Source organism: Acartia tonsa, chromosome 6, assembly GCF_053477335.1.
Source record: "Acartia tonsa isolate MP-2025a chromosome 6, ASM5347733v1, whole genome shotgun sequence".
Taxonomy (NCBI): Eukaryota; Metazoa; Arthropoda; class Copepoda; order Calanoida; family Acartiidae; genus Acartia; species Acartia tonsa.
Window position 1 is genome coordinate 23,785,345 of NC_137265.1, and position 27,049 is coordinate 23,812,393.

Here is a 27,049-nt window from a genome sequence, read left to right on the forward strand (position 1 = left end):
CCTTATTCCTGGCATTAAATTAAATTAAGTTTCAGACTTTTTTTGAAGATGGTGGCTACCCGGGGGGTCGACTCCTTGGAGCACCAGATCATCAAATACTTTGCTAAAGTGGTTCACACGGCCCTGATAAGGTTGGTTAATGGATATTTTGTAGAATATCCTTTTGGATATTATGGCAGAGGGGAAAATTGTCGCCAATTTAGGTTGCTATTTCCCCGGTCATTTATTGTTAATCCAGTAGGAAGGAGAGTGGGTGGGTCGTTAGTTTAGCCCGCTACAAGTTTTACTTTATTAGAAAACATGACTTTTTGGTGGTGTAAGATGTAAGTAAAAAAAAATCCATAGGTTGGTTTATTATAGCTGCATATTGTTTAATCAAAATTGATGAAACCCCGACAAAGCTGTGTCCTGCATGTCTTTAGAATGCGATTTGAACTGTACTTATTATTTGATGAATGTACAATTTTGGGGCCAAGGGGGTTCAAGTCTTTACCTACACTAGTGCATTGAAAAAATTAGATGATGATAATTAGAGGTGGAGTAATAATGAGTAAATTCCGATCAGAAATTTGGGTCGTATATTCAATGAATAGGTAATAATACATAGAAATAATAATTATATGTATTAATTCAGAGTAGAAAATCAGCGGGCTGCCAATTTGTTTATGATTCAGAGCGCTATTCCAGAAAATGAAAGAAAGGAGGTAAGACTTAGAACACAGACATCCACTAAGGGGGGGGGGGGAAGTTTGTACAGTTATAGGAAATGAAATTCAGTATAAAAGTTTGGGAGGGCCGTGTGGGCTTGTTTTTATAGTTATCAACCTAATTCTTTTTGTAGGCTCTCTTATATGCTTGGATGTACACATAAAACTTTGAAAATTAAATTTTGGTACTTTCCTTCTTGGGGCTTGTGGAGCACAAAAACCCCCCAAACGCTAAAAATATGAGTTCTGAGCTTATTTTTAAAGATATCAACCTGATTTTTTTAAAATAATACTTTTTTAACATAACTGAATCAACGAACCATTACAGATTTCATTTTGGGACTTTCCTTCTAGGGGCTTGTGGAGCAAAAGACCCCCAAAAACAAAAAATATGCGTTCTGAGCTTATTTTTAAAGATATTAACCTGATTTAAATAATACTTTTTAACATAACTGAATCAACAAACCATTAAAGATTTCATTTTGGGACTTTCCTTCTAGGGGCTTGTGGAGCAAAAGACCCCCAAAAACACTAAAAATATGAGTTCTGAGCTTATTTTTAAAGATACCAACCTGATTTTTAAAAAAATAATACTGTTTTAACATAGGGTAAGGGGGGGGAAGTTTCGGTAAGGGGCTATTCTCGGTAATTTCGACCTACCTTCATTAAATGACCTTTTTCTCCATGTTCCTTTCAAATGACAGAAAAAAACATAAAAGCAAATTTGTTCCTTATTAAATTGCCTACAAAAAAGTATAAAATGAATTTTTTGTGAGATGAATATTAAGGGTACTTATTGGGTCTCAAAGTCGGACGAAAAATTTTTTTTCCAAAAATTTTTTAGTAGGTGTGTAAAGATCGACCTACACAAAAAATGGTAAGACCTAGAGCTGATCTGAAAAACTTTTTGAACTAGAAATTGCCCGCTTTTTCCAAATCCGTTGAGAGCTTTAAAATCGGGTTAATATTTTTTTCAAAAATGACCAAAGTTGGCGCCGGGGGAAAAATCGGTAATTTCAAAAGAAATTAAAATTCAACTTTTAAGGTCATGTTTTCATGTTTTCTTTTGTCAAATCTATTATTCCATATGGACTTTTTAAGAATTAAGCCTAAAAATGAATAGAACAGATAAAAAACAAACAAAAAATTAATTTTATTTTTTGAATCAAAATTTTGCGAGGAAAAAATCAAAATTTCTGGTCCTTTGAAAAAAAAATATTTTTGACATAGGAGGAATAGTCCGATCTTTATGAATTTTTTTGTGGTTAATCCCAATCACCTATACTAATTATGATTTATTACGCTTGTTTGGTCGTTTGGCCTTTTTTCATCGATTTTTTTAAGGTTAAAATGTAGTCAAGATTTTTTGCAAAGATGACACTTTTGCTTCAAATTCAATTTTTGAGGTCAATTTTTAATCAATTTTCATGTTTTTTGGGCTAAATCTATAGTTCAATGTGAGCTTTTTTAGGATCAGACCTAAAAAGTAATAAAATACGTTTTTTTCTTATATTAATTTTAAGTTTTTAAAAAAAAATTTTCGAAAAGAAAAATCGAAAATTCGCGTCTTTCAAAAAAATTCATTTTTAACATAGAAGGAATAGTCCGATCATTATGAAACTTTTTGTGGATAATCCCTATAACCTATACTAATTATGATTATTTATGTTCGACTGGCCGTTTGGCCGTTTTTCATCGATTTTTTTTAGGTTGAAAAAAATTACCGATATTTCCCCCGGTGGTGGGGAAATATCGGTAACTTTTTTGCGGTCAATTTCGGCCAACTTCTAAAAGTCCTAGGATAATGTCCTTTTAGGACCTGATAGTCCTTTCCGTAAGCTTTCTACTGGTCTTGGTTTCATTTGAAAATATTAATATTTACCCCATTTTTTTTCAAAAAAACCAAAAAAAACGAAATTTCCCCCCCCTTACCCTATTAGAATCAACGAATCATTACAGATTTCATTTTGGGACTTTCCTTCTAGGGGCTTGTGGAGCAAAAGACCCCCAAAACACTAAAAATAAGAGTTCTAAGCTTATTTTTAAAGATATCAACCTGATTTTTGTTATTGAAACTTTTTTAACATAGCCGAACTAAGGAACCATTACAGATTTAATTTTAGGACTTTCCTTCTAAGGGCTTGTGAAGCAAAAGACCCCCAAAAACACTAAAAATATGAGTTCTGAGCTTATTTTTAAAGATATCAACCTGATTTTTTTAAGGAAACTTTTTGAACATAACCAAACTAGGGAACCATTACAGATTTCATTTTGGGACTTTCCTTCTAGGGGCTTTTGGAGCAAAAGAACCACAAAGCACTAAAAATATTAGTTCTGAGCTTATTTTTAAAGATATCAACCTGATATTTTTAGTAGCGAAGCTACTCTATAATTCACTTTGTCCGTCCGTCCGTCCGTCAGTCAGTCAGTCAGTCCGTCCGTAACGCTATGGGGGAAATAAAAGATAGAATGCTGAAATTTTTTGACAACATTCCCATTATTAAGGAGCACAATTGACTATAAAACATCATTTGCGGTCGGACCGATTTTTAGCAGGTTTTAGGCTATTTTTATATTTTTCACATTTTTCTCCATATCTTCAGTGTTTATGGTCCGATTTTCAAAATTTTTTCAGTTACAGATATCAAAATTAAATTTCCTGTCGTTTAAAGAAACAATCATGAAGGCCAGATTGCCTTTTTAGCAGGTTTTAGGCTATTTTTATATTTTTCACATTTTTCTCCATATCTTCAGTGTATGGTCCGATTTTCAAAATTTTTTCAGTTATAGATATCAAAATTAAATTTTCCGTCTTTTAAAGAAGACAACCATGACGGCCAGACTGCCTTTTCAGCAGGTTTTAGGCTGTTTTTTTTATATTTTTAACATTTTTCTCCATATCTTCAGTGTATGGTCCGATTTTCAACATTTTTTCAGTTATAGATATCAAAATTAAATTTCCCGTCTTTTAAAGAAGACAACCATGACGGCCAGACTGCCTTTTCAGCAGGTTTTAGGCTGTTTTTTTTTTATATTTTTAACATTTTTCTCCATATCTTCAGTGTTTATAGTCCGATTTTCAAAATTATTTCAGTTGTAGATATCAAAATTAAATTTCCCGTCTTTAAAGGAAATAACCATGACGGCCAGACTGCCTTTTTGGCAGGTTTTAGGCTATTTATAAATATATTTAACACTTTTTTCCATATCTTCAGTGTATATGGTCCGATTTTCCAAATTTTAAAAGTTTTTAATGATTTAAAAATTAATTTTTTTTGTCGTTTTAAGAAAACAACCATGGCGGCCAGACTGCCTTTTATCAGGTTTTTGGCTATTTTTATATGTTTTACATATTTCCCAAGATCTTTGTTTATTTTCATCCAATTTTCAAACTTTTATGGGATATCAGTATCAAAATAATTTTTCCCATTGTTATGAGCATCTTTAATATAATTTACTTTGACCATCGTCATCATACAAAATAAAACAAGGTTTCATATTTATTTTATCCAATAAATCTATTCTTGATTTTAGTAAAAACCTTTTAAATCTACCTGTACGTATTCCCATCTACGATTTTTTGTGCTTCGCTATTTATGAATGTTGTCATCCTTGTTAAATAATACTTCTTTAACATAACCAAACTAAGTAACCATTACAGATTTCATTTTCGGACTTTCCTTCTAGGGTCTACTGGAGCAAAAGACCCCCAAAACACTAAAAATATTGGGACTTTCCTTCTAGGGGCTTGTGGAGCAAAAGAACCACAAAACACTAAAAATATTAGTTCTGACCTTATTTTTAAAGATATCAACCTGATTATTTTAAGAACACTTTTTTAACATAACCGAACTTGGTAACTTTTACAGATTTCATTTAGGGACTATTCTTCTAGAAGCTAGTGGGGCAAAAGACCCCAAAAAAGTATTATGTTAAAAAAGTATTATTTTAAAAAATCAGGTTGATATATTTAAAAAAAAAGCTCAGAACTCATAATTTGTGTTTTTGGGGGTCTTTTGCTCCACAAATCACAAGAATGAAAGTCCCAAAATGAAATCTGTAATGGTTCGTTGATTCGGTTATGTTAAAAAAGTATTATTTAAAAAAATCAGGTTGATATCTTTTAAAATAAGCTTAGAACTCATATTTTTAGTGTTTTGGGGGGATCTTTTGCTCCACAAGCCCCTAGAAGGAAAGTCCCAATATGAAATCTGTAATGGTTCGTTGATTCGGTTATGTTAAAAAAGTATTATTTAAAAAAAATCAGGTTGATATCTTTAAAAATAAGCTCAGAACTCATATTTTTAGTGTTTAGGGGGTTTTTGTGCTCTACAAGCCCCAAGAAGGAAAGTCCCAAAATGAAATCTGTAATGGTTTGTTGATTCAGTTATGTTAAAAAAGTGTTATTTAAAAAAATCAGGTTGATATCTTTAAAAATAAGCTCAGAACTCATATTTTTAGTGTTTGGGGGGTTTTTGTGCTCCACAAGCCACAAGAAGGAAAGTCCCAAAATGAAATCTGTAATGGTTCGTTGATTCAGTTATGTTAAAAGAGTATTATTTTTAAAAAATCAGGTTGATATCTTTAAAAATAAGCTCAGAACTCATATTTTTAGCGTTTGGGGGGTTTTGTGCTCCACAAGCCCCAAAAAGGAAAGTGCCAAAATTTAATTTTCAAAGTTTTATGTGTACATCCAGTCATATAAGAGAGCCTACAAAAAGAATTAGGTTGATAACTATAAAAACAAGCCCACACGGCCCTCCCAAACTTTTATACTGAATTTTATTTCCTATAACTGTACAAACTCCCCCCCCCCCTTGTAAAATAAATCAAATTTATAAAAGACCAGGTACCTACTTTTTAAAAGCAACTTTTAAATTAATAAATACCTTTGATATAAAAATGTTTTATTTAGAGAGATAAACAAGAATATGAGAAAGCTGAATTATTTTTCATCAAATCTATGTAAGTTTTTTTACCTATTATTTATTTTATCCGTTAAGATTGCGCTTGAACTGAATGAATTTTTCAATTAAATGAAGCTTTATATTTATTAAAATGATTCGCTTATAAGATGGTATTTTGTTGTCCAAGGAATTAGTAAAAAAATCAGATGAGTATAGCATAAAATATTTAAATCGATAGGACAATTCTAACATTTTTAAATTATCGAAAAGAGCCAACCGTCACAGACTGACCGACCTTATTTTAGAAAAGCTTTTCTTTTAAAAATTACTTAGTTTCCCCATTAAATCACATCTTGCTAAAATGTTACTATTTCGCTCTATTTTAGTATGGAGATCAATGATTTTCTGGATGACCTACCCTTCATATTACACAAAAAGATTATCAGTGGTCTTCTAGAGATTTTGATTGCCAACGCAAGGTAGTAATCAGTTTTGGTAATCAAGTAACTGTACATTCACCAGTATAAAATGTCAGTTTCCTTGTTTGGCAGCCAGGATTTTGTTTAAATAAACAGAAGTTAAACCGAATTTTAAATAAAGCTTTTCAACTTTCTAAAATGCTTAAAACTTTTTTGTTTTTAAATATGGAGTATTGTGTCTACTTGTGGCAGTCTTTCTGCTGTTAGAGCGGCGTATTTCCTGCAGGCTTCCTTTAAGCTATTAGAAGCATTAGCTATATTTTAAGTAGGAGGTGTATTTCTTGCAGGTTTCCTTTAGGTCACCAATGATGATACTTTGTGTGCCTGTATTTACTACTTTATTAACACTCCAATGTCCCCTCCCTCTCTATTAAATGAATATTTTATTTAGAACTAAATCATCAGGGCAAGTGTCGAACAGTTACATAGATTATCATTGGAGACCTGATTACAAATTAGAGATACCTGACAATCATCAACTTACAGATACACCACAAGGAACTTTGCATTAACTATAACTTGGCAGCTGATTCGAATCCTGGTTCGAATCCTGTTACAAATTCTAAATGTTTAATGAATAAAACATCCAAGAGTGTAGGAACAATTCTTTCACATTTTTGGTTAAATAGTATGCTAATTTTTGTAAGAATTGGCAGTTTGTTCATCATTTTATTCATAGAAAAAATAACCTTTAAATAGTTGAATTTCTTACGGTAAAATTTCGTCGCTCGTGTTATTGGATTGAAACATAAGAACCTCATATAAATGAAGATCTTTGTCTTCTAGGAATTCCCTTTCAAATTTTTGTGGCTTCTTGACCATCTAAAGTAATACATCTATGTTAGTTTAATGCTTGTACATAACCAGGACCTGACCCAGAAAGTGTCGAAAAAGAATTTGAACAATGGTTGGAACTCCATAATTTAAAACGAGCCAATGGTGAAGCCAAAGGAAAGCATCCATGAAAAGAAATGCAAAGTTTTCATACTTACCTACAACACGAGCTGGGGGATAGGGAGGTGATATCATTATCCTATCTTTGTACATTTAAATATTTGATTCACTACTCAACTTTATTAGAATTAATTTCTTAGTTGCAATGTTTTAAACAGAAAATTTAAAAAGTTCATAAAAAGATTATCTGGTCGTTATTACGTCTAAATGCTGCGATTACTATTGTCCCTTTTTTATATCAATTTTATTATAAGAAAACAATTGAATAATAGTATCGAATCTCTCACATGGAAACTTAATAGAATTTAATTATGAAGCCGTCAGAGGCCAGGGAACTTACATTACAGAACTGCTGTGGGCACAATCTAGCAATGCTTCTCCCAGGGAATAGATAGAAAATTATATTTCCTAAGCATTTAAATATTTGGATGTATGAACTATGTAAATCTGCGTATTGTATTACTGAGCACTTTTTAAATTATTTAGGTATCGTATATTTGGTTGGGTTTCGCCACAACTAATAGTTTCTTAAATTCTCAAACTGGGGCACTCGAAAATGTTTCTTTTTTCAAATTGTGAATCTATTATGATGTAGTGAAGTGGAGAGGGTAGTCAAAGCATTCCCAGGTGTCCCAGGTGTACCCAACTCAGCTCTACGTCAGGCCTGGGATGTCGACAGACGTCAAACCCGAGTTATGGAGTATTATGATAATCTCAAGATTTCTACCTGTAGTCTGCCAGGTACATTTCATTTTAGCAGGAACTATTCACTATAAAATGCATACTAACGGTTTAAATAAATTATTTTTAAAAATATTGGAGACTTTTTGGTTTCAAAGCTATACTACACTATAATAGTTTTTGTCCTGTCCTTATGTAATTCTAGGCCTTCTTTTTTTTTGCATGAATGTGTGATAAACTGCTATTTCTCTTAGGTCCCCTCTGATTTTCCTTTTTTTGCTTATGCTTTGATTTGACGTATTTATCATGTTTTCATTTTTTGTTCAGGTTTGGATGAGTTATTCCATTTAGAGTTGGACGATAAAATGGAGAATTCTTCTGGTGTGTGGCACGAAGTTTATGGAACGCTACGCCAGAAGACAAATCCTACCCTAAGATCTCTTATTTCTGTGATATGCAAGGTACAATGGATGTATAATATACGTGGATATCATGACAAGGGTAAAGTTATCGTCAATATTGGTTGCTATTTCCCCTGTCATTTATTAGGCAGTTCGTATATTAAGTACGAAGGGTGGAGATGGGGTAAAGGGTTGGGATTTTCCATGTACCTTTGAGAAACCTCACTGTAATAGAGAACCATATTGGTTCAGCGGTTAGCGAGATCCTTTGCAGACATCCTGTTACATTTTGTACAAGAATATCTTAATTTTTGTAACTGAATCTCTACCTAACTTTTTTTGTAAGGAGTCAAGTCAGATAGTTGATTTAAGTCCACTAACAGATCTGGGCAACATAAGTGAAGATATTCGACGACATTTCTCTACAGTTCTTATCAAGTGCATTCCGAAGGTAAACTATTTTCTGCATGCTTGTTGTCTAGTTCAATTATGGATTACACCGCGACATACTAATGACGTTAAAATTGTTGTGTATGTACATACATCAATGGATATAAAATGATTGGATATTGTGAAAGGAGACTTTTTTTCGTCAATTTAGGTTGCTAATATAGTCATCAGCTGATAGTCAATACGTTCCTCCATCGTCAGGGGAGGGAATGGAGTAAAGTCTCAAGGGGGGGGGGGGTCTGTCAATATCTGCCTATTCTAAATCCACCCATACTATTAGGATCTCCAGAAAAAGGGTACTGTGGGGTTATTTTGTTTCTCTTAGTCGAAGGTATACAATATACATAGATTTATCGTCCATTGTCATATCCTTGCATCTAACTTGATTATATTTTTCTTTTTAAGATGATCTATCTACGAGAGCTGAACTTTGAGAATCGCCACGCAAATTATAATCTACCACAGGTACAGTAATCTAATTTTAATTGGTATGAGTAATCCTTGTTAGGTCTATTTTCCCTAAATTGAACAAAAAGTTGAAAAAGTAACAGCTAACAGCTCAGCCGTTTAGCCGTTTTTTGGTTATTTTTAGGGCTTTGTCATAAATTACGTAGGGATCAACTTTTTAAAACATATTTTTGCTTTAAATCATGTGAAAAATGATACCTACCAAAAACTATTTTTTAAATTTCTAGTACCAGCAACTACCGGCTAGAACCGTTTGAAAACGTTTTGGAGCGGCAAAGAATATTATGTGGAGATAGGTTTCGTGACGGATTTGCTCTGAAAATAGCTAAACGGCTGAGCCGTTAGCCGTTACTTTTCCAACTTTTTGTTCAATTTAGGGAAAATAGACCTATCAAGGATTACTCATGCCAAGTTTCGTAACGAAAATCGGATTCTAAGTGCCATTTAATTATTGATTACGAGATGGTTGCATTAACCCTCCCCCCCCCCCCCCCCCTTATAAAAGCTTTCTTCTGTATGGACCTCTAAGACAATGGTTTCAAAGAATTTGATTATTGCCAATATGAAATTTTGCATATCTCGACTTCCATTTCTCATAGGATTTCGATTTTCTAGACGTTCTATGGGGGGGGGGGGGGAGGGGGGAAGCAACAATTTACCGCTACACTCTAATAATAACCCTTATAACCCTAACATGGTTAACATTGGTTTAGATAGACAACGAGCATGTAAAGCTGATTGGAATCCACTGCAAAAACTTGGAGATTTTGAACATTTCATTTCACAAGTCAATAACAAAGGAAGGATTTGCTTATTTAGGTAGGTTCTTTAATTTTGTTTCTTTTAATTAAATACTAGCGGCTATGCCTCTAGAGGCCTCTAGTAGAGGGGGGGAGGGGGCTTACTAAACTGATTTTATTCTTATAATATTTCATTTTGATATCGCGGAAAGCTGTCTATAATACGATGCAATAAATAACTATTCTCAGGAGGAAATAAAGACCCCGAGATTGGAAATGGTTGTTTTAAATTGTTAAAGCTGTACATCTATGATATCTCTGTGTATGAGAAGGAAGTTGCGAAGGTAAGCTTATAAGTATTCAGGGGTGTATATTCTGCACAAGATTTATTTTTTTTCCCCTGCTACAAAATTTTTTATTTTTTTTCCCCCCTAGATTTTTCTTAAAAAGTAGGGGGGAAAATAGAAAAATATTTAAAGAACTCTATATTTTATTTATTTTATTCCTCCTACCACTCATTTTTTTAGTTTTTTTTTAACCAAGGAGGGGGGCGAAATGGAAAAAATGTTTTCAGTTTTCTTAATTTTTACATTTTTTTTCCCTCCAACCACTTATTTTTTATTTCCCCCCCCCCCCTGAGCCGGGGATCCCATGCAGAATATACACCCCTGTAAGTATTTTAGAGCGTAGATACACTATAATCAGTGTTTGTTCGTCCGTCGGTCTGTCGATCTCTAAAGAGAACTGTCTTAAATAGGTCTGACTGATCTTGACACAGACTTATATCTAAACAGTATTACTGTTTACTGGAGACTGCTGCATTTCCTTTTTTTATTACAGCTTAGTTACTGGTAGCAAAAGAGAAATTATTTAAATGTATGAAATAGGCTTAAGTTAGTTTTCTTGGGCATTTTTTTAATAAAAATCCTCCAATATAACCCATAATAGTTTCTTAATAAACTTCAAACGACATAAATCAATGATTATTTTTATAAAGGTTTCGGGATTAATTCATGATTTGCCGCATAGTACTCTTTGATTTATTTGACAATTGAACATCTGCTTCATAACTTTTTTTTGTCTGTTTTCCGTCCATGGATAACTACTTATGGATATGGCCTTTAATGTTACAAATGTAAACTTGATGGCTATACAGCTTTCTCACAAGTTCTTGACATTTTTATTTTCCAGCTTGTTATACAACTGCCAAACCTCAGATTTCTTGGATACAAAGAAACTGGAAAGGTAAAATTTTCCTTATTTTTAAATCAGGGATTGGAATAATAAAACTTTCTTGATTAGTATATTAAGTTTATAGTCCAGTTTCTTCGCCTTCCCTGATGAAAATTCTTGATGAAGGGGAAGTTAAAACTCATCAGGGAATAAAAAAAAATCGGAAGTTTGCACTCCCCCCACGGCCTAAACCAAAATTATGAGCACGCGCCTGATAAACGGGGTGCTGCCACTTCTACCACGAGCAAAAATATAGTCACTGTGTTTTTGACCAAAAGTAGATGTGTTTATGTCAAATTAGATTTTCCTATATTTTTGGCATTATTTTTTATCCACTGTCAGAATTACAGTAGGTATATTAACATGTTTTAATTAAGGTTATTCGAACCCTGGACAAGTACCCCAATAGTGTGAAGATAAACATCACTCATGTGGATAACAGGGGTAGCAAAGCAAGACGTCTCGATTATTCGGCCCTGAGGTTAGTACCTACCTATGCGTTTTTATAGAGCAGCTACGCTACGAAAAGATCTTTTTTGCGATGTAGAGTTATCTTGAGTCCTTATGTAGAGACTTGACTGATTGAGTCCTAAAAGTAACAGGATGTTCGTATGTGTGTTTGTACTGAAGGATCTCGCTAACCGCTGAACCGATTTGTTAGTGAAGGGTTCTGCCCAGGGTGGGCATACAAAAAACCCACCCAAAAAAAAAAGTGTTTTTGGGTTGGGTTGGGCTGGGCTTTTTAAAAAAACCTGGGTTTTTCCCCACCCTGGTTCTGCCCCTTGAGTCCACTAGGGGCATGAATTAATTGTATTGTAATATTTCAGATGTAAAAGAAGCCTAATCAATGCCATGGTAAACGTGGTGCCGAATGTTGCAAATCTAAAACTCAGGTGAAGATAATGTTAGAATTTTGTACTCTAGGGGCTCTTAGGGTGGAGATGAGTAATTTTTTCCAAGGGATGATTTCCCATAAGCGATTGGGTTGTTGTACCCTCCCCATAAGAACCCAACTTATGAATTTGTATCAAATTATACACTTATATGTAAAAACGTGCAATATTTTTTTTTAATATTCCTGGTAATTTTGGTATTTATAAATTCTTTTAAAATTTCATCATGCTGCGGTACTTATGGACATACCTATTCTTGTTGTCAGGGTGACTGATGACGACGTCGCGGGCCTCGTCCGTCTGGATCATGTGGCTACTGTTGAGCTTGTCTACCATTGTGGATCCATTCAGAGTCCCAGTGTTGGCACACACTACTTTATGCAAGGTAAATATTTCAAATTGGTGGGACAATTCTATCAATTGTAAGTGTTTTTAGTCTTCTTTAAATTGTTTTACATTTTCACACATTTTCACACATTTTCACTCATTTTCACTTCTTCTGGAAGAGAGTTCTGTTAGAGAAAAAGTTTTTTCTTAGTTCCGTTCTTAATTTTTGTGTTTTAAAATTGTATTTACAGGGAGGTAAACGGTTAACTCTGTTAATAGCGCAGTTACTCTAAAAATATTAGTCATTTTATTAGCCATCTTTAAGAAACATTTATCAGGATTTGCGAGAGTCTTCCACAATAGACATGTATTCTCTATCAGAGAGAGAGTTGACAATGGACTGTTTATTACACCAGTCCCCAAAGTTTGATAATAATGTTTCGTCTTCGTTGGCTTTGGGAACTTTTGTTGTATTCTACTAAAAGAGTAATTTTGTGTATCAACACTGCACTGGGGATGTACATCAATTTATTGGTCATTGTCTTATCCCTTTAGATCCCTCTATTTTACCTAAATTATCAGAAAAATAAAAATGACATCATCCAAAGACCTATCGAAAATTAAGAAAATCTGCTTTAAAACAGAGTTAAATTTGCTGGATTAGAATTGTTAGCCATTCTAAAAAATCATGTATTGTATCTGTCTTAACCTCTTTTCAACAGCTACGGCAGTATCTTTAACATCAGAAATGACTGCAATACAAACAACAGCATCAACTGCAGAAATAACAGGTTTCTCAATAACAGCATCACAAGCAGAACCAACAGGTTCATCATTAACAGCTACGGCAGACCCAACCGGTTCATTATCAACAGCTACGGCAGTACCAACCGGCTCATTATCAACAGCTACGGCAGTACCAACCGGTTCATTATCAACAGCTACGGCAGTACCAACCGGCTCATTATCAACAGCTACGGCAGTACCAACCGGTTCATTATCAACAGCTACGGCAGTACCAACCGGCTCATTATCAACAGCTACGGCAGTACCAACCGGTTCATTATCAACAGCTACGACAGAACCAACCGGTTCATTATCAACAGCTACGGCAGTACCAACCGGCTCATTATCAACAGCTACGGCAGTACCAACCGGCTCATTATCAACAGCTACGGCAGTACCAATCGGCTCATTATCAACAGCTACGGCAGTACCAACCAGCTCATTATCAACAGCTACGACAGAACCAACCGGTTCATTATCAACAGCTACGGCAGTACCAACCGGCTCATTATCAACAGCTACGACAGAACCAACCGGCCACGCACTCTCATCAACAGTTACGGCAGCTTTATACGCAGATTTCTGCTGACCAGCTCCATAGTCAGCACTTGTACAGATAAAACCACTACCAAAAATGGTTCGCCACAACATAGACTGGCCCACTTTCTGGTAGGTTGATGGAAACACGTCAGGATGTGTATTTCCAATGATGATATCTAAGCCTCCACTAATATATGTAAATCTTTCTGGCGGCATCTTAAATATTTCGGCGGCGGTTTCCGGATGGACCGAGCGCATCTCGTTGCCACCTCCGAGGTTAGGCATAACAGCTGCCTCAAATTCTCTCAAGTCACCATCCCTGTCCTTCAGATAGAACACCACATTGCGGCAGGATGATTCACTACCGTCAGAAACAGAAATGTTTGTATATCTGCCGGTAGATTTCAGCTTCAACTTGCTGGACAACTTCTCAGACCCAAGTGATAGATTTGCACCAGAATCAAACCTGACGGCGGCATGGCAGGCGCCGCCGCCAGGTGCTACAACTGGAACTATTTGCAGCAGAAAGGTACATGTGCTAGGCGCAGAACTTGATTTGTAGACTGTATTCACACTAGCACTAGCCTCATGCAACATACGACTATGATAACTGTCGTAATTATTGGTGCCACAGACACCAAGCTTATCCGAGTTAGATGAACGACGTTCCATCTCTCTAAGCCTTCGGTACATATCACGTACTTCTTGGCGCAACTCCATGGAAATTTTAAGCACTCCCATGTCCATCCTCACCTTCTCAACGACGTCGAGGTTCCTGGCGACAGTGCTCGACCTCACGTCGTCTGAATCATTGTCAAGCCAGTGCAGAATTTTCGTACACTGTTCCAACGACGCATAAACTTTATCTGCAACAGTTTTCTGTTCACTAGCTTCATCCAAATCACGCTTGAACTTGCGCATCTCACTAGTCTCCACGGCAGATTTTAGACTTTTTATTAGGTCAGATTGGTCCTTGACCTCACTAAAAATGTCACGAATTGATTTTAAATTCACATTTTCACATGAACTAAAACTTTGGCAGGCTTTTAGATTTTCATAAAACACTTTTATCTGTTCGTCAAACACCTCTAGCCTTTCATTGCCAATAGCGATAGCTCGCTCAATTTTCTGCTTTTTAGTGAGCACCATATTGATTCACTAGGTAATTATTTCACAGAAAAATTGTCAATGTTTTTTGCATCAATACACTATATGCTATTGATTTATTGAAGAATGCTAACGCCTATTCTTCAGATTCTTTGAAGAATGCTAATGCCTATTCTTCAGAACCATTTGAAATTGCTTGTGCAGCTCCTTCCAACATCAGGTTATTTGAAATTTGCTAATGCCTAAACTTCAAACTTCACTTCTTTGAAATTGCTTGTGCAGCTCCTTCAAACATCAGGTTATTGAAATTTGCTAATGCCTAAACTTCAAGTCCTTTGAAATTGTCTCAACCATGACACTTTGGTTGAGTATGACTTCCGAATTAGCGGGAAGTTCTCGAGATCTGTTGGCGAACATACAAACCCCCAATACCAGGAACCATCAAGTTTCAACAGCAGGTTTGAATATAGATATATTGATGAAATTATTTCAAAGTCCTGAAATTACAAAATCAATTAATTCATAATTCCAGTTATTTATAACCACGTAATCTTAATTGCTTTTTAAAAATCATTTTTCTCTACGGTTAAGAATCTTTGGAAACTTTGGCTTTAAAGGAAAATTATTTGGTTTAATAAATCATTGTTAAATGCAAAAATAAAGGCACATAAAAATTACTAAAACATATATTAATCATAATTAAGTTTCATGCTTAGCTGGCTAAAGCCTTTTTTAAAACTACATATAATCGTCCTATACACCATTCTTCTTAATAAAATTAACAAATTCTACCTGAAGTTCTTATGGTTTCAAATCCCTGGTATACTAGGGTTGTTCACGCACTATGAGACCAATGATAGGCCCAATTTTGTTCTCCGAAATCTTCACACACTCATATCTCATTCAAAAGTGAAAAACGTGGGCGCATATAAACAATCCATACCGCGTCACTTTATGAAAGGAAAGTCAAACAAGACGACATTTGCGCTTAATTTAGGATAATGATAAGGAATTAATTTCGAACTTGATAAACACAAAGCTTCCTCGAAAAGAGGTTAAGACACACCCCCCGTTTGAAAGTCAAATTAACTTCCTTAACGAGATTCAAGGTTTTTTTTGCGCTGAGCACTAGCAACATTTCTCACTAAACTCAACTCACCATAATCACATGAGAATGGCCACATCCCGAAAAACGTGACAATTTTTGCTCCTAACTAAATGAAACCCCGTGAAATGCATACACAATATTATACTCCTCACTAGGACTCATAATACCTCACATTTTAGGATAGAAGGATGGGGATTGGTTTGTACCATACAATATTCCAGGCACATGACACTCACAAGATCACATACACAAATCCTAAAATGGATAATCCTATTAATCATGATGTTGTAAATATAACAACTTATACTAAATAATAATCATTTCATAATCAATAGGTAATAAATCATTATTAATAAATCAATAAGTACCTACGAAATCAGGTCGAAATGTAAACAATAATGGTAAAATAAAACGAAATAAATCTTAGACAAGAAAATTAAGATTTATAGGTACTTAAAATTAAATTTGTTAAGCATCAAAAAGAGTAGCAAGAAAAAATATTTCAAAATCCTTGGGCAGAAAGTTTTTCAAACTTAATGAATAAGAACTGTACTATCTTAATCAACAATAAAACTTTTTAATACTTAAAGAATAGCAAAATAATAATAATATTTTTGTTAGAATTTTCATCAAAATTATGAAAAAAAATATACCAATTTTTCTTTGTAAAAGAAATATGAGACTTTAAATATGAATTTTCAATCATTCCTTGATCTGAATAAAATGTTTTACTTGATTGAAATTCATATATAATTTTTTAAAAAAAATCTGCTAAAAAAATACTTGATTTTTTTCTTAGAATAAATATTGAATCACGCAACCTCGACACATTTATTCTTTTTGGTAAACTTTTCAGGTAAGTTTTATAATGAATTGTACTTATGAAAAGAAATTAAACTCAATAAAATTAAATTTGAGCATATGAAATAGAATAAAAATTAATCGCATTTCGCTTGATTCTTATTTTAGGCATAAAAATAGGCATATGAAAATGTGGCTTTTTTCTAAATAAATGTTCTCAATTTTCATAAAATAAGAATCAATTATTGATCATAATTTTTAATAACCGCTTTTATTTTAATATCTGCGATAAAATGAAGGAAAGGTTAATTTAAAATATGCATAGTTTATCTTAAATTAATTCTGTGATATTCATATAAATAATAATCAATATTTTAATAATATCATACATCGTGTTCATTATTATAAATGCTTATCTCATAGAAAATAGAGTTTACATTTTTAAACATGAACGAAAATATATGTACCTAGGAAAATAATTGCTATAAAATACTTCTCAAGGTTTAAAATTTGTCTGAAGTCGCTAGGTACATATATTACTACGAATCTCTGCTCTCGGAATGAAGAAAAATCTTTACGCGTGGATTATTAGGAATCCTTGCCTCCGGAGTGAAAGAAAAACCTTTATTTGCTTACAAATTAAAACAAATATCTTGATTTTTTGCGATAATCTTTTTAAAATAATAATAAGAAATATTTTAAACATTATCATAATAATTTTACATGTTGTGTTCTTTACTTTAATGCATTATCTCATATGAGAATCTGAGAAATAACATTTTTTAAGCAAACGTGAACCATGAAAAAAATACCTCGAAAAATAATTTTTAAAAAAATCTATTTTTCTCAATCTAAAAAAATCTGCAAAAATCATTTGGTAGTTGATACACACAAACTTTTGCTTTTCAAAATCATACTTAAAGAAACAAAATCTTTTAAAATCTGCTTTAAAAGTCTAAACAATTTTGTAGAATTTTTGTGCTTAAATATGAACAATAAAATTAGTTGAATAATGAATACTTATTCTTTACAGAACCTTTTTAGGTTCCCTTCACAAGCTTAATATATAACTTGTATTATTTTTTCTTTAAAAGATCATTTTCACACATAAATAGTTTATGTTGTAAATTAGATTTGTGGGGTTGGTAGACTTTCAATAACTTTCTGGCGGCAACACCCGCCATATTGCAGGCCCTTTACCCTGTGTCGGGCGGCCAGCTTGGCAGCAGCCAGGTCGATTCTTGATTCACAACAGCACCAACCTCATTATCAGAACCGGCTGCAACACAACCAATTTCAGCATCATCATTGTGAACGGCCGAAATTTTGTAATTTCAGGACTTTGAAATAATTTCATCAATAAATCTATATTCAAACCTGCTGTTGAAACTTGATGGTTCCTGGTATTGGGGGTTTGTATGTTCGCCAACAGATCTCGAGAACTTCCCGCTAATTCGGAAGTCATACTCAACCAAAGTGTCATGGTTGAGACAGTATCGTATGTAGAAGGATAAAAAACTTTTCCTCTATAGGATAACTAAAGGACAAACAGACAACAACATTTTATAATAGCTCTATAATTATACGAGTAGGTATGACAGTTGGAATTTATCACCCTTTCTGTAAAAAAATTCTTTTCCTCACTTATGATTATATTATTCTCAGTGAGAGGCACGTACCTGACATCCCTGGCGCTGACCTGCCAGAACATGAGTGTAGCCACCCTGAAGGAGATTGCCAAGTCGTGTGTCAAGCTGCAGATGCTTTGGTACAGATCCAACCATTTCACACCAAATACTCAGGTATGAAGATATTAAATTTTTTATACTTGGTTGTATAAATTACACATAAAGTTGTATAAAAAGCCTGTCCTGGCACATTTTAAGGGAGAGGGGGGACATTGGATTGTGTATGTGTTACTTATAGTTTTTTACCCACGTTCTTATTCGTTGCCTCAAAAACTTTGGGTTCTGCTATTGAATTTTGATTGGTTGGTTCCTAGCTAGTAATGTCATAACTTTTTAAATAATGATTTTAATCAACATCATTGGGTTGGGAATGTTCGTTTAATGTTTAATGTCAGTGTTCGTCTATTGTCTTATCCCTGGTAATTTTTCAATTGTCCTAGTAGTAGCGAAGCTACTCTAATTTATTTACTTTGTCTGTCCATCCACCCGTAAGTCAGTCCGTAACGCTAAGGGAGTAAAGTGATTTCCTAAGCTGCTATTCAAAGTAGATGGCTGATTTTTTCAATACTAATGAGTATCTAGTATGGAATTTACTTTGTACTTTGTCGGTTGGTTTATTAGTCAGTCTACAAAATACAAATATTGAAAATACATGCGAAAGGTTCTTGATATTTCCATTCTTAATTTTAACAAATACTCTTTATACAAGTATTCCCATCCGTATTCCCATGACTTCACTTCTTATGGATGTTGTCTTCCTTGTTCTTTATAATGTTTTGACCAGGATGAGCTCCCAGTTGTGCATGACTACCTGACCAACCTTCACACTTTGTACCTCAGAGTTGGCAACAATGAACTGTACGTTGTGTCCAACTTTCCAACGGATGTTATTCCATTTCTCACAAGGTATTAGTTTTATTATTGATCCCTTAACTAAACCCGCGATTGTAGCGTTCTCGGGAAGGCGATATGTTTGAATTTCGGCATGACACCACGTCATAACTAAAGACGCTAAACTGGTTCCTTTTGCTGCTATGTCAGGTGCGTGGCATAAATATTTATTATTTATTATTGTACATTGCCCAAAAAATCGCAACGTGCCGCGTCTATACTAAAGATATAAAAAATGGTTCCTTCTGCTGTGCTATGTCAGGTGCGCAACATAAATAGTTAGAGAATTGCAACACATTACCAGGCACATTAAGGTCTACGTGCAATCAAAGGGTTGGTTGTCTGAAGGACGTTTGACCGTATATTAACACATCAATAAGCCAGATTTCGTTAATAGATACATCAAAATAAGACAAATTATTTATGTAACTAAAATAGGACTATTACGTTACATACTTGTATCCATACTTTTTACATGAAATTTTTAAAAAATCTTTGAACTTTTTTTTAAGGAATGCTCCATTGCGTGAACTAATAGTTGCAATCAGAAGTAATGTGATAAATGATAGATATGTTCTGAATCTCTTGAAACAGCCAAATTTTTCAGGTTAGGAAAGGGTGCGGATAAAAGGATGATAAATAAATCTTCCTTTAGGGGTGTAATTCTGAACAAGAATCATTTTTTTCCTTGAAAGGAAATATATTTCACCCCCCTTCCCCTTGCATTGTTTTTTCCCTAGGAGGGTGGAGGGGGGGGATTTTTATTAATCTTTAATTAATACATATGTATTTCCCCCTCCCACATATTTAATTTTCTATTTTTTTCCCTAAGGAGGGGAAAAAATGTATTCAGTACTCGTCACTTTTTTTCGTTTTTTTCTATTCCCACATATTTTATCCCCAACGAAAACGGTATTATAAAACGTTGTGTACTAGCTAAAATAACAGTCTAATGTCCCCTCCCTCCCTGGCAACTCTAATTGTAAAAAATATTATTACCCAATGAGGATAACTGTAATGTTTAGGTATTGAGAAGATATTGTTTGTGATTCCCGGTGTCAACTCTATTAGAGCCACACTGTCTATAACAGGTAAGATGGGATTATTCATTTCTGCTGGATTAAAATCGGTTCTGAGAAATCATGTATTGTATTTTATTATTGAGAGTTTGAGAGAGAAAAATATACCTAACAAAATTATGATCTTTGGCAAAGTTTTCATCTTAAAAGAAATACTCGGACAAAAAATGTTGGAAAAGAATTCTCCTTGGAGTTTAAATCAATGATTTGGAAGATTTAAAGAAAAACTCTTGTAAAGACTTTCAATAATTCTTGGAATGTTAAAGGAATTAAAAAACCTCATATAAAAATAATAGGATGTTTGTCCGTGTCTGTGCTTGTTTTTAGCTAAGGATCTAGCTAAAAATAAAATTATATCATAAATAAATGCATAAAATCACTCACCTCGTATTATAAAAAGCTTGTTCTGAAACAGGTACATTTGATGAATTCTGTAATATATCCCGACTTCTTTAAACAACAAAGTAAGATGACATTCTGGCCATCCTGATTCTTACTTATTCTTGACTATTTATGGAACTGTTCTGTAGATATATTATTTTAACTTTGTTTGACAGCTAATGTTGTATCTTCTTTACCTAAACAAAGAACACATTAGTGTTAATCAGCGTATGGTTCTCCTTTACAGTGAAGCTTTTAATACCTAGACACATGGAAAGCTCCCTGATTGCGGATTAATTCGAATTGTGATTCGGATTGTTACCCCTGTATATGTATATACTTTAGATGAAACATTAGAGTACATAATCAACAACTGTTCAAAGATCAAGAAGATTGGGAATTTACTCTCCTGGAATCTGGACAAGTAAGATTTTCTTAATCTTTGCCTTATTAATTGGGAAGTTACTTTATAGGGTAAAAATAGAGTATAAATGCCTTTCAATCAGAGAGAGGGGGGGGGGAGGGGGCAATGGGCTGTTTATTACACTAGTCTCCAATGTTTTATAATAATCTTTTTCTTATTCGTTGGCTCAACAACTACAGTTACAGTTATTACAATAATTTTAATTTGTTTTCCAGTATGGCTTCGAAACCGATCAACATTTGCTTGATTAAAACTGGTACTTTGACATGCTGAAAAATCATGCTTAGCATCGTACTACAGACAATTTTCCACGAATATTGCATTAAAAAACATAAAACCAATACAAGTTTTGTTAGCCCGGGCCTTCGGCTCCTAGGGTTTAATAAAACTGGTTAATCCGAGGAAAGCTGTCTATAATACGTTGTGCTAAATAACTATTCTATATTTCAGCGCCTATAAGGAAATGCTCAAGTACAGAGTGACTGACCAGAGATGGGAGTTGGAGATTATTGACAAGAAAATGACAATGAGATAGATATTGTGTACCTAAAGTTCATTTTTTATCCACTGTATGGCGGATATCATTTTTGTTTATATTTTAAGAGGCAAAGCAGTTTTTTTTATTTGCCCTATCACCTTGTTAAAAGATCTCTTGTTAACAATTTTGTTAAGTTTATGTTGTTAATTTTGTAAAAAGAAAGTTACCTAGGTAAGTTGTAAATTCTTTATTTTTGAAAGATTAAATATTATAATACACGAGATTTTTGTGATGAAGAGTTTATTTGATTTGTTTTGGATTTTTTTTTCACTTCCTTTGTCACATAACAATTATGAATTATTACAGAACTTTTTATACTTGACCTAGATATCAGTTGAAAAATATCATTTTATTGGCGAAGTAAGAGGTACTTTTGAAAATTTGATTATTCATACTTTAATAGTTATTTATCGTATTATAGACAGCTTTCTTCTGATAGTTAAATGAAAAGTTATAAGATTTAAAAAAAAACAGTTTTGTTAGACCCAAAGGGATTAAAGTCCCGGTCCAACAAAACTGGTAGTAATATCTTGATTTTTATTTAATATTCCTAGAAAACTGGCAATATTAATATACGATACATGATTTTTCAGCATGGCTTCAAACTGGTTCTAATTCAGCGGATATTAATCGGTTTGGAAGCCATGCTGGAATTTCTGTAAGCATTCCCTATGTACCTAATGTATACATTTTTTTATGTATTGTAAATATTTTGCACAAAAATTTGCTATTTTTGTTTTTGTTTTCAGTGAAATGAAAAATGGGGTCCACAGAAATGACACATACACTAACTGTTGCTGAAACTTTGAAAAATAATCCAATAGGTAATGAAGGATGTTTCCAGTACGGCTTCGAAACCGATTAATTTCCGCTGGAATTGAACCGATTCTCGGGCATACTTAAAAATTATGTATAACATCGTATTATTGATAATTTTCCACGAATATTAAAATAAAAACTGGCTTTTGACTTTTATTTTCTCATTTATAATCCGCGGACAAAAACGATGCGACAAATAAATATTTTCATTAGAAATTATTTTCAAATCTGTATTGGGATGCGTAAAAATAAGATATACGTCTGGATATATAAAAGTAACAGGATCTGTGTTTGTCTATACCGAAGGACTGATATTGTTTTTTTTTAGCTTCTCATGGGTCCTGGATAGGTTGATAACTATTTTGGGAGAGGTTACCACCACCAGCTCCCAAGAGACATCGCCGTTAGAAAAGAAATGCCAAATATTTTAAAATGACGCTTGGCGTAGGAAACATTTTATAAAAAAAAATTTAAAGTTGCGTTTAGATGCCTGTAGGGACGTAGCTGCTACTAACTAATTTTGTAGCGATCAATTTTATGTAATTGGAAAGTTGTTGAATGTGAGCATTAATATTTAATACTATAATTTCACATTATTTAAAATCAACAAGATGTTTTTCCTTCATGTTTTACCTTTCTAATATTAACCAGATCCTTAAAAATAATTTTTTAGGTAAACTTCAAGAGATGCATATACTTGACGACGAACAGACAGGCCCCCCTCCTTTTTATAACCTTGTTGTAAGTAAACATTTATTTAAACAAGGATGACATCATCCATAAAAACGTAGCTCTAAAATCAGAAAGAAGGACAAACGAACAATAACTCTTGTAGAATGTCAGAACCTAATAAGCAGAACATTAATTTACTGAACAAAATTCTACATAGTTGTTTAAAAAAATAAGATTAGGCATGTTTAGGCATACGGACTTTCTCGTAAGAATTTTAGAGTTGCTCCGCTTCCTTTTCTAAATAGTACCTTACTATAATGGAAATCATCACGCAAAGTTTAAAATTAATACGTCAATTAATGTCTAAATTTTAAAAAAAATGCTAACCGTTACGGACGGCCCTAATTACCCAAAGAAAAGTTTCGCTTTAAAAAAATTTTTGCTTGGAATGAAATATTTCTTGTTACCTCATTTATCAATTTGATTTTACTATTAATTTTTTTATTTAAAAACTGCTTTGGCTTCTGGTATGGCCATGTTTTATGGTATTAGATAGGGTTTATATTTCTAACCAATTCTTAAGAAGTCAATGTTAATAAAACTTACCGTAATCATAGATTAGCTGCGCTTCTAAATTTTAATTGACAGGAACAAAGTGGAGACGACCATGGACCTGTGTTTGTTATTGAAGCAACTTTCAGAGGAATTTTGATTATCTTTTTTTACTATCGGCTGCCCCCCTAGCATACATAAAATTCAAAGCTTTACCTTCAAAGGGGTAAAAATAGCCTAAAACCATCCTGGGAGCTATGTGAAGTTTTCCTGAAATAAACGAAAACTAATCAGTTCAGTAGCTTTTGAAATCTTAAGCTTCAGATAAAAAACTTTACTACTTCATTTAATAGGATTACTCGTTTACAAATGTTTTTGTCATGAAATTATTTCATGCTTCTGATATTTCAGTCGTGTGTTAAAACTAGTTAGCGCCAGGGTAATGCCTTGGTCTGAAAAAATGCCACAGCAATTTGTTTTAATTCTCTTAAAAATTAATCAAAATTAAAATCAGGGAAATCTTCACGTGGAACAGGAATTAACTCTTTATTATCTGTTGTCTAAATATTAACATTTTAAAACAGTCAAATTCCATATTTATTGATTATTATTATAGAGGTTTCTTTCAATGGATGTAGAATATACGTGGATATAATGACAGGGGAAAAAACTCGTCGGTTTAGGTTGGTATTTCTCCTGTAATTCATTGGTTATTTCGTTCATTCAGTAGGGGGGGGGGAGAGTCTAAGGGGTAAATCGTTATTTTAGCCCGCTGCATGTTTCTTTTCATCAGAGAACAAGAAAATCTGGTGTAAGATCCAAGTAATTAAATATCCTATTTGTCTTTCATTCTTCATTTTCCGTGTATTTATCTTAGAAGATTTATTAATATTTATTGTAATATAAAACCAAACTAAAGATGTTTAGACACAGTATAGAGTTACATTTTAGCTCAGGTCCCTCCAAACAGCTGGCAAAAACATATGCAGCCGCAAACTTATTAAGGTGATTTCTTTTCTAAGCGTCGGAGTGAAGATATCGCAAAAGTTGAATGATGGTTCTGTCTTTTTTATGCCAAATAACCTATGATTGAGTTATAAACATGTTAAAGTTTCTATAGAAAGGTCTTTAAATGCCCCAGCAAAAATTATGTGGGTTATCTCCAAGATTTTAAGTACTTAATACGATTTAAATTGTGAGCGATTGGTTTTTTAAACGCTTTATAATATTAGAGTAAAGTAGTACAAAATGTGGATATGTCTTGAACCATAAAATTGAACATGCACAGCACATGTAAGGTTTTGCAGTGCAATGCAAGCAAATTGTCGTTTGTTTAAAATTTTAATGCTTTAAAATTTATCATGTTTTATCTTTACATTTGTTTTGCCCCTTGCCTCTAGAAGTAATTCCCTACATGTTAAGGAGAGATTTTTTAAGAAGAAAATAGCTATAATCCTTGAAAAGTAGAGCCCAATCGTTGCAGGAGATGCTACCGAGAACTTAGGCTTCAGACAATCAATATTCTACTTTGTATTATAGATTTCTTATATTTAGGCAAATAATAGGCGAAGAAGAAGCGAAATCCTCAATAACCCTAGATCTTTCACAAGTATGTATTACAGGTGAGCCAAAATTTAGGATATTCTAGTTTTTAACAGTTTTTCGTGTGTCAGACATTAAGAAAAAATTTAAAAAGTAGTTTTTAAGCCAATAAATATGATAACGTGGTAAGAAAACTTAGGGTATTAGTGTTCTGTACATTACATTTTAATGTCCCCTCCATCATGCCCTCATATTACAGGGATCTTAAGGGATAAAACAATAAACGACAAATATTGAACTACATCCCTAATAATGAAAATAAAAGTTATCTCTAGATTAAAATCAACCAATCAAAATTTAACAAAAGCACCCAAAGTTTTGGAGCCAATTAATAAAATCATGTGGTTATAATACTTTGGGTACCAGTGTAATTTACATTCCTATATCCCCGGCTTATCTTAGCATTTAACAAATTAACATACATAAAGTACTTAGCTTGTTATGAATATTTTTTGTTTGTTCAGAAAACAGTGTTGGAAACCTACAAGAATTTTGCTGTGTCAAAGGTTAGGATATTTTTTTATTTGTAGTGCAACTTCTATAAAATGTTGGTGAGCATATGTCTGATAGGCTATTATATTGCTAGAAAATCCTCTAAAATCTAGTATCTTTGTAGTATACAATTAATGCAATTTTACGCACATAATCTTCAGAAATTATAATTTCAATCGACTCAACAAAAGCCTAAATGTTTTATTATTAATGTATTCTTACTTTTAATGTTTAGTTTAATCTAAAATATTATAGATGTATAGATTCCTTTCATTATTATGTCAAGGTGTCATAATGGATAGTTTAATATAAATACTTACAAGCAGTGTTCTGGAGCCGGAGCCGGGAGCAGCAACATTTTTGGTTGTGCCGGATCCGGAGCCGTATTTTTCGTTAAAAACGGCTCCGGCTCCGGATTAGCTAAAAATGATTTTTTAAGGTAATATTATAATTTGGCAACGGTCTATTTCCATATAATAAACTGAAAAACTATTGTTACTTAACAAACAGACACACATCCTTCTACTTTTATATAGCTTTAATCAAATAAAAGCAAAATATTTTATATTATTTATTTTATTTTATCAAATTCAATAATGAAAAAAATTGATATATTAATTTTAAGGTAGGAGCCGGAGCCGTATTTCCAAATACGGCTCCGCGGAGCCGGAGCCGCATCAAAATTATACGGCTCCGACACCCTGCTTACAAGTATACTTTATTATTATATTCTAGTGGCAATCCCCCTAGTATCTAGGGGCTCTGTGAGTCTGTATTCATTTATATGGGCAGACAGTGGCTATAAAAATTGTTTAAAACCATCCGAAGACTTAAATTAAAAATAGATTAGATAAAACCATAAGATATAAACCCATGTGAAGCTTACTTAAAATAGAGAACCGCATCAGTTGAGTAGTTATTGAGATATTATGCTTTAGACAAAAAAAGCCTTACTACCTACATATAATAGGATACTTCATTTTTTTAAATATACCTAATATTTTTAAGGTTTAGAACATCCTTGGTATGAAGAAGTTTCTGCATTAGGACCCGCACATAACAGAAACTTTTCTATGACGTGCTCCATAGGTATGTACTATGTGTGTGTGTGTGTGTGTGTGTGTGTGTTTGTGTGTTTGTGTTTGTGTGTGTGTGTGTGTGTATGAAGAAGTTTCTGCATTAGGACCCGCACATAACAGAAACTTTTCTATGACGTGCTCCATAGGTATATACTATATGTGTGTGTGTGTGTATGAAGAAGTTTCTGCATTAGGACCACCCGCACACAGGAATAAGGGATGGGAAACGTAGGAAAATATTATTTCAGGC

The 27,049-nt window shown here is 33.4% G+C and overlaps 2 protein-coding genes across 4 annotated transcripts in view; both read left to right on the forward strand.

Moving 5' to 3' along the window:
* Positions 1–22,332, forward strand: LOC145322182 (uncharacterized). Its single transcript, XM_080164022.1, has 23 exons — positions 1–131; positions 635–704; positions 5,623–5,672; positions 6,001–6,093; positions 6,485–6,594; positions 6,964–7,042; positions 7,348–7,429; positions 7,641–7,788; positions 8,056–8,189; positions 8,476–8,580; positions 8,985–9,044; positions 9,761–9,866; positions 10,037–10,131; positions 10,979–11,032; positions 11,398–11,501; positions 11,848–11,913; positions 12,180–12,298; positions 18,248–18,384; positions 19,055–19,176; positions 19,674–19,768; positions 20,187–20,252; positions 20,967–21,045; positions 21,496–22,332. Exons 1-23 carry the CDS (start codon positions 49–51, stop codon positions 21,578–21,580), a joined length of 2,142 nt encoding a protein of 713 aa, XP_080020148.1. The 5' UTR covers positions 1–48; the 3' UTR covers positions 21,581–22,332.
* The window catches only part of LOC145322184 (RISC-loading complex subunit tarbp2-like), a 12,696-nt gene continuing 7,947 nt past the window's right edge, over positions 22,301–27,049 (forward strand). For 2 of the 3 annotated variants that reach the window (XR_013880551.1, XM_080164025.1), the window contains exons 1-8: positions 22,301–22,407; positions 23,076–23,143; positions 23,723–23,775; positions 24,139–24,158; positions 24,580–24,631; positions 25,181–25,248; positions 25,693–25,734; positions 26,729–26,809. Coding sequence is in view for 2 of the 3 variants with exons in the window: in XM_080164025.1 (XP_080020151.1) it covers positions 22,344–22,407; positions 23,076–23,143; positions 23,723–23,775; positions 24,139–24,158; positions 24,580–24,631; positions 25,181–25,248; positions 25,693–25,734; positions 26,729–26,809 (448 nt within the window). In the remaining variant the exon portion in view is untranslated. Of the gene's footprint in view, positions 22,408–23,075; positions 23,144–23,722; positions 23,780–24,138; positions 24,159–24,579; positions 24,632–25,180; positions 25,249–25,692; positions 25,735–26,728; positions 26,810–27,049 lie in introns of all 3 variants that reach the window. The other variant, XM_080164024.1, reaches the window with a different exon arrangement.